The following is a 15341-nucleotide window of genomic DNA, read 5'->3' as shown; positions in this document are numbered from 1 at the left end:
GCGTTGCCCTTTGAATTGTGGACACTGAGACCACAGAGTGCTATGTCTTATGATAGATCTGTCTAGCTTCTCCTGAACCACAAATACTCCAATAGAATTTCACCTTAGTTGCCTTGTGTTGAGGCCGACATATCTACTGTATGTCTCAGGACTGAACTAATCACTACTGTAGGCCCAGTAGCTTCCTTAACTCCATGCCATCATTGCCATGAACCATAACACAACTCCCTCAATTTAAAGGTATCCTATAACCACAAATAAAATTGCGTAAACAATCAAATCATAAAGGATCTAATCAACGGGAGTTCTATTTCCTAATGGAGCCAAGGAATGCTTCTATAAGAGCCTTTTCTGTAAACAATTACAGGAAACTGTAACTTGGATCCTACAAGGGCCTCATTAAGAGTGAATCATGTTCTCTGATAGTGGTACACAAGTGATACTTGGGCAAAGGGCTGTTTGATTTGTGAGACCAACAAAGAGATGAAGATGTGGAAACATTTACTGTACCAATGGTGCTCTTAGCCACTTGGAAAGGAGGCCTTTGACCCGACCCATTTATGTTGGCTGGGAGTAGCATAGAAAAGCTGAGGACACCATGCCATTCTATACCGGTTACTTCAAAGCGGGTGCATGGCTTTCTGTTAACCATTAAACTAATCGGTCTGTTAATAGGGGTTTGTACAAGTCTGTAGGATTCTACTCCCGTGCTGAAACCAGAGCCAGCTGGCACTATGAGACGCTCAGTTCCCGTCACAGCAAATAACTGAATCGCTGATTCATGCTCCCAAAAAAGTTAAATTTTAGAGCAAGGCTGGTATTATCTTTACATAAAACCTTGGTTAAGGAGAGCATCAATGGCTGGTCCAAGGTCGACGTGTTCATTTGGCTGCTAATAGCTGGCTATAGGATAGGTTATACCAGCTCCAGCCAGCAGTGCTATCTGTTGGCAGGAGCTGAAAGAAGTCTTTGCTGCTAACCTGGGGACAAACAGCAGGGTGTGGGATGTTGGAGGCAGAAGTCTTTGCTGCTAACATGGGGACAAACAGCAGGGTGTGGGATGTTGGAGGCAGAAGTCTTTGCTGCTAACCTGGGGACAAACAGCAGGGTGTGGGATGTTGGAGGCAGAAGTCTTTGCTGCTAACCTGGGGACAAACAGCAGGGTGTGGGATGTTGGAGGCAGAAGTCTTTGCTGCTAACCTGGGGACAAACAGCAGGGTGTGGGATGTTGGAGGCAGAAGTCTTTGCTGCTAACATGGGGACAAACAGCAGGGTGTGGGGTGTTGGAGGCAGAAGTCTTTGCTGCTAACCTGGGGACAAACAGCAGGGTGTGGGATGTTGGAGGCAGAAGTCTTTGCTGCTAACCTGGGGACAAACAGCAGGGTGTGGGGTGTTGGAGGCAGAAGTCTTTGCTGCTAACCTGGGGACAAACAGCAGGGTGTGGGGTGTTGGAGGCAGAAGTCTTTGCTGCTAACCTGGGGACAAACAGCAGGGTGTGGGGTGTTGGAGGCAGAAGTCTTTGCTGCTAACCTGGGGACAAACAGCAGGGTGTGGGATGTTGGAGGCAGAAGGAATGGCTTGACTGGACTGCTGCAATTCTTTTTACAATCACTTTGGCACTGATTTCAGAACCTTGTGGTCATTTATCTAGACACAAAACTCACAATGGTCATCACTTGTAACACAGGCTGTCCAATGTTCAAAATATTGCATTGTGCATTCATATCTTTAAAGAAACCTTGCACTTGCAGAATCATTGGTTCAAATAACTAATTTATCATGAAATACCATAGGAACATTCATTTAGATCACCCACACACAAGAGACCGATAGTTTCACTGTGTAGTTGTTCGTTCAATCGTTAAATATTGTAGTACAAAATATGTGATACATGTTTCATTATGGTACTACACGTAAATACATCACTGTAAAAGGACTAGTAGAGAGAATACTACAGACACAGTGGAATCATTGAACAAAATCTGAAATGTATTGATGACATACAGTAAAATCACAACAGGTTTCTTTGAATCAAAGCAAAACAGAAAAAAACTACAGTAAAACATAATCTGCAGTGTTCCTCACCTGGCTTACTGTAAAAAGCAAAACAAAGAATTGATTACTGTACTTCTATACTTCCATCAACCCTGTCTTGTGGATTTAGCCACAGGTTCTCATCCACATCACAATGGATGTTTTCATTAGCCAAACATCTTGGGAAGAATCTTCGGGCGAATCCAGGCCTGACACTGGTCTGCCGGGATGTCATTGCATGCGTCATCCATGGCCTGGAGAAGGGTGGCTTGTTTGTGTATACCTTTCACCTCCATGTGGAGAACAATTCCTCAATCGGGTTAAGGAAAGGAGAGTATGGAGTAAGTACAGGGTGGTAAATTGTGGATGGGCCTGAAACCATGCTTGCAACAGTTGAGCATGGTGGAACCTGACATTATCCCACACAATGACATAGTTCACGCCATCAGCTCTCCAGACCTGATTTAGCTCATCAAGGAAGGTTACAAGGAGAGCAGCATTATATGATCTTATAAGAGGTGTCCCAACACACCATCTTCTGATATTTGAAGCACACATGGTGATGTTGGCCCCACATTGTCCCGGTACTTGGATGGTTGCCCGCAGTATTGGAAAAGCAATTACAAGGGCCAGCATACATATTCACCGGCCACTTTATTAGGTACACCTGCATGTTAATGTAAAATAGCCTGCTTTTTCGAACAGAGAATCATGTGTCTGCCTGCAACTCCATATGTAGAGTAGAGAGCTTTAGTTGTTCTACCAAACATTAGAACAGGGAACATGCGTAATCTAAGCAACTTTAACCGTGGTATGATTGTTGATGCCACACGTGGTTCCAGCATCTCAGAAACAGCTGCCCTCCTGGGATTTTTACGCACTACAGTCTCTAGAGTTTACAGAGAATGGTGCGATAAACAAAACACATTCAGTGAGCGGCAGTTCTGTGGGCAAAAAACCCTTGTTAATGAGAGAGGTCAGAGGAAAATGTCCAGACTCATTCAAGCTAACAGAAAGGCCATAAATGCTCAAATAACAGCAGTTTAAAACAGTGGTGTGCAGAAGGGCATCTCTTAACGTACAGACCCGTGAATAATTCAAGTTGTTGTGGAGGCAAAAGGGGGTCCTACCCAGTACTACATAGGTGTACCTAATAAAGTGGCCGGTGAGTGTACAGTAATGTCAAATCTTAAAACATGGGACAATAGAGTGTCTGATAAAGAATGATGAAATATTACATCCATAGATAATGTAGTCCAATTGGTTCATGTTCCACAGTAATTGGTGTCAATGGATCTCGTTATCCTGATACTTTCATGATCTAAACATGGAATATTGTTTGTCAGTTTCCATAAAACTATGCATTGTTTTTTATTTCAATCGCTAACAAGCATCGGTCAATACTGAAGCCACTTTTTCAAAACTCTTCACAGTCTGCATCTTGGCCAAACAGTTAATCTCACCTCCAAAACTCACTCAAACCACCAAAACGCTTTAAAAATAAGCTTGTTTGACCATAACACTGGCAACAATTCTCACTCAGAAAGCATGCATTGGCACTCATAACACACTGACCTTAAAAACATTAACAAGGAGCATTACATAAATGAACTTCTCTTTGAAATTTGAATGATTTTTCACATAAATCATTATTTCATTAGACTAAGAATGACACCTTTTATTTACTGTACTAAAGTATGTAACAAGAATGAGTCAAATGCAGACATTTGCTTCAATAGCCTTTATTTTTTTTCTATATCTTTGCATATAGAAATTTACATGTGAAAAATTAAAAGTTTAAACAAAAAAACAATTCCTGAAATTCCAGGGCTGCAATAATAATTACAACAAAAAACATGTAGAGTATAAATCACTTATACTGTGAGGGTTCTAGTTCTTCTACAAGTTCTCTGGTGATGCATCTTGTGGATATCTTCTGGAATGTCTAGTCCAACCCTGGCAGTCTTCAGGAGAAGTGTCTCCACATCCTGGCAGTCTTCAGGAGAAGTGTCTCCACATCCTGGCAGTCTTCAGGAGAAGTGTCTCCACATCCCACATTCATGTCCAGTAAGGACATCTGGTCATGTGGACGGTGGTCATAAACCTTCCACCTCCACACAGAGGAAAACTCCTCTATGGGGTTTAGGACAGGGGAGTATGGATGCAAGAATAGTACTGACATCCTGGGATGTGCAGCAAACCAGTCTGACTGCAGCAGAGTGGTGGAATGCCACATTATCCCACACAACAACGAAGGTAAGGGAGTTCACTTGCCCCTCTCTCCTCTGCTGGCACAAGTCGATTACGTAGGTCATCCAGAAAAGAGCTTCTGTGTTGTAGGGGCCAATGAGTGGTTTGTGTAACAGCAAACCATCATTGGACAGTGCTGCACACATTGTGATGTTAGCTCCTCTGTCCTGGGAAATCCACGGTTGCGCTCTGTCCAATCACATTTCTTGCCCTGCGGTGTGTTTTTACCAGATTGGATCCAGCTTCATCCACAAAGGTGAATGCATGTACAGTTTGCCTGGCTCTTGTCTCCATTACTCTCTAAAATACAGTAAATCCACAGCACTTTACGTTATGCATAGCTGTGTATGTACCCCGTTTGGTTTTTGGACAGACATCTTACCTGGACATATTGATATCGGTGTTCTTTCACATGTTCATCGTTTCTCTCAAAAGGGAACAACTGCTTCGTCCTTATCTTATGTTGCTCTAGGACTCTGGCAATTGTCATTGTTCTGACTGTATTCACATTCCCAAAAATGATATTGTCTGCCATCACTCTGTCCTGAATTTCCTGCAGTTTTATTGCATTGTTGCCAATTACCATGTCAACAATGGCAATTTCCTGCGCATCTGTAACGATGTATGCTGAGTTGAGAAGCAGGTTCAGGGAATGAATACATTTCATTAATAAATGAACAAACCAAGAAACAACCAGCGCACCGACATGAAACAGCAACAATGACTCCTGGGGAAGAAACCAAAGGGAGGGACATATAAAGGACAGGTAATCAAGGAGGTGATGGATTCCAGGTGAGTGTCATTATGCACGTACAGCTGGTGACAGCTGTGCGCCCTAATGAGCAGCCTGGTGACCTAGAGGCCAGAGAGGGAGCACACGTGACACCATCTGATAATATTCTGCCTCTCCCTCCTGTGGCAGGCAAAGATCCTACTGAAAAACACAAATCAATATATTTGAAAATGTCAGTACATGTAAAAATGTGAACATACTGTATTTTAATGTAATATGTACAGTAGTTCAATTATTATTGAAGGATGCACATCTCACCTGTTGTTTTGCCGGACAATTCATACTATTGATGCAACTGTTGAACGCTGCAGATTTGGTTTCACCCTTAAACCGGCCTCTCGCAAAGAGAGACCATGGTTTACTACATGGTCAATAATTGTGGCCCTTGTCTCATCAGAGACCACCGCTCTTGTTTTTGGAATTATTAAATATTCTGCTGAGATTTTCTATATGTTTCAATCTAGTTACTGGAGAAATGCACAACATTTGCCTTTGTTCTGTTTTGAATGTGTTTTTAACAGTTTGGAAACAGTGTGTTAGCATTTTAAAACATGCGCTGCAAAGAAACTCAGCAAAAAAAAAAACTTCCTTTTTTAGGACCCTGTCTTTCAAAGATAACTCGTAAAAATAAAAATAACATCACAGATCTTCATTGTAAAGGGTTTAAACACTGTTTTCCTTGCTTGTTCAATGAACCATAAACATTTAATGAACATGCACTAACAGCTTACAGACTGTAGGCAATTAAGGTCACAGTTATGAAAACTTAGGACACTAAAGAGGCCTTTCTACTGACTCTGAAAAACACCAAAACAAAAATGCCCAGGGTCCCTGCTCATCAGCGTGAACGTGCCTTAGTCATGCTGCAAGGAGGCATTGAGGACTGCAGATGTGGCCAGGGCATTAAATTGTAATGTCCGTTACTTTGAGACGCCTAAGACAGCGCTACAGGGAGACAGGACGGACAGCTGATCATCCTCGCAGTGGCAGACCACGTTTTTCAACACCTGCACAGGATCGGTACATCCGAACATCACACCTGCGGGACAGGTGCAGGATAGCAACAAGAACTGCCCGAGTTACACCAGGAATGCACAATCCAGCCATCAGTGCTCAGACTGTCCGCAATAGGCTGAGAGATGCTTGACTGAGGGCTTGTAGGCCTGTTGTAAAGCAGGTCCTCACCAGACATCACCGGCAACAATGTCGCCTATGGGCACAAACCCTCCATCGCTGGACCAGACAGGACTGGCAAAAAGTGCTCTTCACTGACGAGTCACGGTTTTGTCTCACCAGGGGTGATGGTCGGATTTGTGTTTATCGTCGAAGGAATGAGCATTACACCGAAGCCTGTACTCTGGAGCGGGATCGATTTGGAGGTGGAGGGTCCATCATGGTCTGAGGCAGTGTGTCACCGCATCATCAGACTGAGCTTGTTGTCATTGCAGGTAATGTCAACGATGTGCGTTACAGGGAAGACATCCTCCTCCCTCATATGGTACCCTTCCTGCAGGCTCATCCCGACATGACCCTCCAGCATGACAATGCCCCCAGCCATACTGTTTATTCTGTGCATGATTCCCTGCAAGACAGGAATGTCAATGTTCTGCCATGGCCAGCGAAGAGCCTGGATTTCAATCCCATTGAGCACATCTGGGACCTGTTGGATCGGAGGGTGAGGGCTAGGGCCATTCCCCCCAGAAATGTCTGGGAACTTGCTGGTGCCTTGGTGGAAGAGTGGGGTAACATCTCACAGCAATAACTGGCAAATCTGGTGCAGTCCATGAGGAGGAGATGTACTGCAGTACTTAATGCAGCTGGTGGCCACACCAGATACTGACTGTTACTTTTGATTTTGAACCCCCCTTTGTTCGGGGACACATTATTCCATTTCTGTTAGTCACATGTCTGTAGAACTTGTTCAGTTTATGTTTTAGTTGTTGGATCTTGTTATGTTCATACAAATATTTACACATGTTAAGTTTGCTGAAAATAAACGCAGTTGACAGTGAAAAGACGTTTCTTTTTTTGCTGAGTATACAGTTGAAGTCGGAAGTTTACATACACTTAGGTTGGAGTCATTAAAACTTGCTTTTCAACCACTCCTCAAATTTCTTGTTAACAAACTATAGTTTTGGCAAGTCGGTTAGGACATCTACTTTGTACATGACGCAAGTCATTTTTCCAACAATTGTTTACAGACATATTATTTCACTTATAATTCACTGTATCATAATTCCAGTGGGTCTGAAGTTAACATACAATAAGTTCACTGTGCCTTTAAACAGCTTGGAAAATTCCAGAAAATGATGTCATGGCTTTAGAAGCTACTACAGTTTTTCTCAGTCACTTTGGTGCATTTTTCACATCATCCCTAACATGTGCAAAATAATAAGTGCATTTCTCAGAACAATTTGTACAAACTGCAATATACAATATATATGTTTCTAAAGCTAGTCAGTCACTAAAAATCCTTAGTACATCTCTCAAAAGTAAATATTCATGCCAATGATCATGTCAGTGTCATCAGAATGATAAGTCATTGAGTCATTGTTCACAAACAAGGTCATCAAAATGTTTAGGCATGTTGTCAATGTAACTGTGTACTTTGACAGTATTACCTGATGTAAACTTAGGCTACAGTTTGGATGACAGTTACTGTATTGAAAATGCACAAGACTGCACTTATATGGCATATATCAATTTCAACAGTACTATTTACATATTACTGTATCTGGGTTATTGATTGAAAGAGACTGGACAACCCAAGGGGCACAAAGGGAAAAAAAACTAAATTAGAAAGAAACACAGGAAACCACCCCTAAGGCACAACTTTGCCCTACACATCCAGACGTTCCTGTCTGTCGGCCCACATATTCTCATCCACATCACACCGGATATTTTCCCTTCTAATGCAACGTGGAAAGAATCTTTTGGAATGCCTTATCCATCCTCTGCAGGCGTCTACTGTGATGTCCTCACATGCTGCATCCATTGCAGCCAGCAGGGTCATCTGTGTGTGTGACTGCCGATCGTACACCTTCCACCTCCATGCTGAAAATAACTCCTCAATTGGGTTAAGGAATGGTGAATAAGGTGGGAGGAATTCTATGAGCATCCTCGGGTGGCTCACAAACCATTGCCTTATGATGTTTGATCGATGGAAACTCACATTATCACAAATGACCACATACTTTGGCAAATCCTCTCTAAACAGACCCCTCTCATCATCAGGGATGAGAGCCCTGTAGAGAGTCTCTAAAAAGTTGAGTAGATGCTGGGTGTTGTATGGCCCTATAAGGGGGATATGGGTTAGGACACCATGCTCCGAAATAGCAGCACACATGGTGATATTTCCTCACCGTTGGCCTGGCAAATCCACAGTAGCTCTGTGACCGATGATATTCCGATCCCGCCTTCTGCATTTGGTCAGGTTGAAGCCAGCCTCATCCACGTATACAAAGTTGTGAGAGGGTTCATTTGATTCCAACTCCATTATACGCTATATCCCAGAACACACAGTTGAATTTGTTTTGGTAAGGAAGAGTGACATAAAATGTACATATATTGCATGTTCCTTCCACAGCAATGGAAATGTGTGCAGTTTATGCTTACTGTACTATGTATCACTATAAAATGTTGCTGTAAAGTAGTTACATAGATATATGTTTTACCTGTACATACTGGTACCGTAGCTCCTTAACTCTGTCCTCATTCCTTTGGAATGGTACACGGTACAGCTGTTTCATACTCATCTGGTTTCTATGCAGCACCCTGTCGATGGTTGAGATACTAACCGTATGGATGTTTTCAAAGACATCGTTGTCTTCTATAATGGTCCTTTGTATTTCCCTGAGTCTCATGGCATTGTTTGCTCGGACCATGATGCAAATAGCCTCCTCCTGTTGAGGTGTGAAAAGGCATCCTCTGCCACCGGTTTGAGGTAATCTTGCAGTCCTATGTGGGGAAAAATGCAGTGATGCATCGCACACTTTCACATAGACAAAAACTATGCGAACACACATTTTACTGTAAAACATACAGGTGGGTGCATGTAAGGTGCAGTATGTATCTGTATAGAGTATATTTCTGTATGTTGTGAAATACAAGTGGACTACTGTAATATGAAGCATTGTAGAAAGTATACAGTATACTGCTTATATACAGTAACAGTACACTGTACATTGGTGGACATACCTGTTCTCTCTTCGAAACGTTTGAACTATTGAGGACACGGTTGATCTCCCAATATTCATCTGCACCCTTCGACCCGCCTCAGCCATTGTAAGGCCATGATTGACAACATGGTCTACAATAGTGGCCCTTATCTCATCAGATATGCGCCTATGTCCTCTTCTGCCTCTTCCTCTGTTTTACCTTCCACCACACATCCTTGCTCCTCTTCTTCCTCCTCTTGGCTGTTGACCCTGTTCGTTTCCTGGTCCATCCATTATTGGAAAATTGCAACTCTGTGTTGTGGTCTGTCTATATACGCTTGCCAATTGATTCTTCATGAGATGCACCTTTGAGCAATTTAGACAACTGGTTGATTGTTGGTTGAACTAACACTTTACATTCCTTCATGAGTGTGGGTCAATTTCACCTGCACGATTCATCAATTCACGTTTTTGTACAAAAGGTCTAATAGAAATGTGTAAAACTATGCTTGACAGTTTATGACAAATAGTTCAACAATTTTGCATGTAATGGCTTATGCAAGGAACTAATGCCTAGATGTTTTGAGGGGTAAGACTATACAACAGAGAACCATCTAGTATATTTTGATCAACATGACATGAGCAATTGATAATGTGGAAAAAAGCTGACACTTGTACATTATCAATTGCAATTTGTTCAAAGGAATAAGAAATTGCTTTAATAATGTGCACAAGTGACTAGATGATTTGGAATTTGTACAAGTAGTATCAAGAAGTGCACTTTTGATCTAAGAAATGCACCAAAGCGACTGAGAAAAACTGTAATAGGCTAACAAATCAAATCAAATCAAATGTATTTGTCACATACACATGGTTAGCAGATGTTAATGCGAGTGTAGAGAAATGCTTGTGCTTCTAGTTCCGACAATGAGGTAATAACCCACGAGTAATCTAACCTAATAAACTGATACCATTGTAGTCAATTGGAGGTGTACCTGTGGATGTATTTCAAGGCCTACCTTCAAACTCAGTGCCTCTTTGTTTGACATCATGGGAAAATCAAAAGAAAACAGCCAAGACCTCAGCAAAAAAAATGTAGACCTCCACATGTCTGGTTCATCCTTGGGCGCAATTTCCAAATGCCTGAAGGTACCACGTTCATCTGTACAAACAATAGTATGCAAGTATAAACACCATGGGACCACACAGCCGTCATACCGCTCAGGAAGGAGACTCGTTCTGTCTCCTAGAGATGAATATACTTTGGTGCGAAAAGTGCATATCAATCCCAGAACAACAGCAAAGGACCTTGTGAAGATGCTGGAGGAAACAGGTTCAAAAGTATCTATATCCACAGTAAAACGAGTCCTATGTCGACATAACCTGAAAGGCTGCTCAGCAAGGAAGACGCCACTGCTCCAAAACCGCTATAAAAAAGCCAGACTACGGTTTGCAACTGCACATGGGGACAAAGATGGTACTTTTCGGAGAAATGTCCTCTGATCTGATGAAACAAAAATAGAACTGTTTGGCCATAATGATCATCGTTATGTTTGGAGGAAAAAGGGGGAGGCTTGCAAGCCGAAGAACACCATCCCAACCATGAAGCAGGTGAGTGGCAGCATCATGTTGTGGGGGTGCTTTGCTGCAGGAGGGACTGGTGCACTTCACAAAATAGATGGCATCATGAGATAGGAAAATTATGCGGATATATTGAAGCAACATCTCAAGACATCAGTCAGGAAGTTAAAGCTTGGTCGCAAATGGGTCTTCCAAATGGACAATGACCCCAAGGATACTTCCAAAGTTGTGGCAAAATGGCAACAAAGTCAAGGTATTAGACTGGCCATCACAAAGCCCTGACCTCAGTCCTATAGAAAATGTGTGGGCAGAACTGAAAAAGCACGTGTGAGCAAGGAGGCTTACACACCTGACTCCATTACATCAGCTCTTTCAGGAGGAATGGGCCAAAATTCACCCAACTTACTGTGGGATGCTCGTGGAAGGCTACCTGAAAAGTTTGACCCAAGTTAAACAATTTAAAGGCAATGCTACGAAATACTAATTGAGTGTATGTGAACTTCTGACCCACTGGGAATGTGATGAAAGAAATAAAAACTGAAATAAATCATTCTCTCAACTATTATTCTGACATTTCACATTCTTAAAATAACGTGGTGATCCTAACTGACCTAAGACAGGGAATTAAATGTCAGGAATTGTTCAAACTGAGTTTAAATGTATTTGGCTAAGGTGTATGTAAACTTCCGACTTCAACTGTATATAGTTTTGCAGGTGGTGGAGTATGAATGAGAAAAGAGTTAATGGATTTCAGAGAATGTGGTCATTGAAAGCATTTTGTGTGAAAGCAATCAAAATAATTCACAGTTTGGTCCACATACACTTCTGTTTCGCTGACCGTGTGAAGAGTTTTGACAATGTGACTTCAGTTTTGACCAATGCATGTTAGCAATTGACAAAAACTGTAAGAGTAATGCAACAGTTGCTTATCATTTTGAGCAGTTGTATCAATTGATAGATCATTGAAATGAAGTGAATAGACCGTCATCTCAGATGTAATGTGTGAATTGCCCTTTGAAATGGAAATTCTTTGATGTTAAGTTGTGCTGTTTTGAACAGGTGATTTTAGTTCAATGAACAAATTATCTTAGGTTTGTGTGTATTGTATCCAAGCAATTGGAAAAAGTGTTAGAGTTTAGAAAAATTTGCATTTTGACCATTTGAAAAATGACATGAAGGTTCTGAAAATAATGCCAAAGTAAAAAACTGTAATAGGGACTTGTGGTGTGTGTGTGTGCATGGGTGTGTGTGTGTGTGCGTGTGTGTGTGTGTGTGTGTGTGTGTGTGTGTGTGTGTGTGTGTGTGTGTGTGTGTGTGTGTGTGTGTGTGTGTGTGTGTGTGTGTGTGTGTGTGTGTGTGTGTGTGTGTGTGGTAATGACAGAAGGGTGATGGCGTGCCTTTTTTCCCCCACTGACATCAGAGAGAGTACAGGAAGGAATATGATGCGTGCCTGCGTGCACATGTTCATGTGTGTGTGTGTCTGTGTCTGTGTGTGTAGTCATCAACGTTCCCTCAAACTTTACTCGGAGAGCAATATTGACCTGCTGGACAGACCCATCAAGCCTTAAGCCATAAGATTGATCTAGACTCCAGGTCACAGTGTGCTGTGGAGAACAGCCTTGAATGTTAAAGCTGTGCTATTGTCCATCTCCCCAGAAGCCCTGGGTTTATTAGCAGGAGGAAGCTAAAGTCATTTGTTCAGGGGATGGGCCAATTTAGTTCTGTGCAGAACTGTGGGTTCATCAAGGGAAGCAAGGTTGTTTGGGTGGTGAGTGTCTTGCCATGTCTGTATTTATAGGCCGTGTCCATGTTCATTCCACTATAACTAACTCTCTCTCTGCCTCTCAGGTGGACCTGTGGCAGCCCAACAGTGCCTCTCTGATCCGACACAACGCCACCGTGGACGTGCATGTGAGACGGAACAACACACGAGGGCTTCGTGCATGCCTCCAGAAGGAACACATAGATTTTAAGTAAGGGCTTTGAGACTACCCCCCCGACTCACCACTCCCCATTTTCTCCCATCAATCATCACAATCAACATTAAAATGATGGAGTTTATCATTGTCATCCCTATCCTCAGGGAAGATTTTCTACTTTTTTCTACTGCTCTACTCTATACCTCTCTCTCTCTCTTTCTTTCTCTTTCTCTTTCTCTTTCTCTTTCTGTCTCTGTGCCTGTCTCTCCCTCTCTCCTTCCTTTGACTGTTCAGATCTATATTATTTTATATTGTCTGGGCCGGGGAGGCTGGTGAGTTGATGGGTTTCCTTGTTTACAGTCTGAGAGACTGTCTATTTTAGAGGAGAAAAGCTATGGGTGATGGGTTGATATGAAAGGGGAATAAAATATCAAATCGTAGCTGGGGAAATACAATTGTGTGTAGTGATTCCTAAAATGTCACGCTTTCAACCACTTTAATTTATGTCCACAGTTTTCTCAATAATGTGAGCTAAGCTAGTGTATGACAATAATCTTCAAAACGTACTCATTTTTGAAGAGAAAGAAAGTTCTCTGAAAAAATGGCAAAGACAGATGTAACCTTCTCTGGTGCTATGAGAATAGTTGACCAAATAAGTGACAGGAGAATGTGACTCGTCAAATAGAAAACATGTTCTCTTCATGGACAGCAGAGGTTAATTTACTTCCAGAGGGTTGCTGAGCTCTTACGCTCACACAAAATAGCACTGTCTACAAGCTGTCTCTCCACACAAGGCCTAAGTCTCTGCTCTCTCTGCATTTTTTCTCTCACTTGAATAAGCAAACTGATGATAAAAGGAACTCATCTATACTAAAATCACACCCCCAAAGCTTCTTGTACTTGCAGTCATCCAAAGCTGAAACACCAAGGTCTTTTTATTTTTGTTTCAATCGTTTCTCTGTATTTTAGCTCGTAGAAATACCAAGACAAGAAAGGAGTTTACGGGAAAAATGTTTCCCATAAAACAATGTACCCATCAGACTCACACTAGTCTCTCTCTGCCTCTTTCTCTCTAACTCTCTGCCTCTATCTCTCTCTCTGCCTCTCACTCTCTCTCTCTCGCGCTCTCTCTCTGCCTCTATCTCTCTGCCTCTATCTCTCTCTCTGCCTCTCTCTCTCTCTCTCTGCCTCTCTCTGTCTCTGTCTCTCTGTCTGTCTCTCTCCCTCTGCCTCTCTCTCTCTGTCTGTACCTCCCTCTGCCTCTGCCTCTCTCTCTCTCTCTCTCTCTCTCTCTCTCTCTCTCTACAGGGTGTTCATATCTAACCTTCAGAAGGAAATTGAAAAGCAGACTGGATATCGCTCTTCCCGCAAGAAGAGGTCTGAATCCCGATATGACTATGAGGTGTACCACTCTCTGGAGGAGGTAGGTGGGACACACACACACACACACACACACACACACACACACACACACACACACACACACACACACACACACACACACACACACACACACACACACACACACACTCACACTCTCTCACACACACACACACACTTTTCAGTTCAGTACAGTGCAACTAGGAGTCTTTGAGATGTGTGCATTTGCTTCTGGCCCCCTGAATCTTGAATCTGTACGCCCCAGTTCCACGGTCCGCATGCATTCCACTGTGAGATAGGGGGAACCAGGGAGCCTTTCAGCAAGACTTCGGCAACCTATCATTATCATTACACAGCTTTAAACCTATCCTCAAACACAGGAGACACACAGGGCTAAGAGACACACACACACACACACACACACACACACACACACACACACACACACACACACACACACACACACACACACACACACACACACACACACACACACACACACACACACACACACACACACACACACACACACACACACACACACAGGAAACATCCATTTACATTCACCATCTGTACAATCTCTGTGTAGCAGGGCCATAATGTACATACCATTCCAGAGAGGTGGAAATACTTACATCTCCATCACCTCCGTCATCCAGGACTGTTAGATTAAGAGTCTGTATAGTGTGTTAGAGGGGGTTATTGAGTGGGTGTGAAGACACATGGAAGGAATTGAACTTTTATACTAGCACACACACACACACTACGTGAAGCCTGATCTACTCCAAGATAAGTGTGTGTGTGTGTGTGTGTGCGTGTGTGTGTGTGTGTGTGCGTGTGCGTGTGCGTGTGCGTGTGTGTGTGTGCGTGTGTGTGTGTGTGCGTGTGCGTGCGTGTGTGTGTGTGTGTGTGTGGGCTAATTCCCCCATGGAATCAGCTACAACTAAGATTCATTGCCGTGCTGCCTAGCGTGAAATGAGTTGTTTCACAGAGTTAAAGTGTGATGTGTAGGTCTAGTGTTATAGAGCTGATAGGATGGCCTGGTGCCTTGTTATCTTCATTCTAATGGCTGAATGACCTTCAATTCTTTGTTTCTTGTGTTTCTTTCCCCAGATCCAGAGTTGGATGTTTGAGATCAACAGGACCCATCCTCACCTGGTGGACATGTTCTCTATAGGGAGGTCATATGAAGGCAGGCCCCTTTATGTGCTTCAGGTACTGTAGGAG

General features: G+C 42.8%; 1 protein-coding gene across 1 annotated transcript in view; it reads left to right on the top strand.

Annotated features, from left to right (window-relative positions):
- LOC115130146 (carboxypeptidase A6-like) overlaps nt 1–15341 on the top strand; it is a 49492-nt gene that overhangs the window by 22757 nt on the left and 11394 nt on the right. The window contains exons 3-5 of the mRNA XM_029660953.2: nt 12664–12788; nt 14043–14157; nt 15228–15329. Coding sequence (XP_029516813.1) covers nt 12664–12788; nt 14043–14157; nt 15228–15329 — 342 coding nt within the window. The remainder of the gene's footprint in view (nt 1–12663; nt 12789–14042; nt 14158–15227; nt 15330–15341) is intronic.

Source organism: Oncorhynchus nerka, linkage group LG6, assembly GCF_034236695.1.
Source record: "Oncorhynchus nerka isolate Pitt River linkage group LG6, Oner_Uvic_2.0, whole genome shotgun sequence".
NCBI lineage: Eukaryota > Metazoa > Chordata > Actinopteri > Salmoniformes > Salmonidae > Oncorhynchus > Oncorhynchus nerka.
This window is presented reverse-complemented; position numbering and strand designations above follow the sequence as displayed.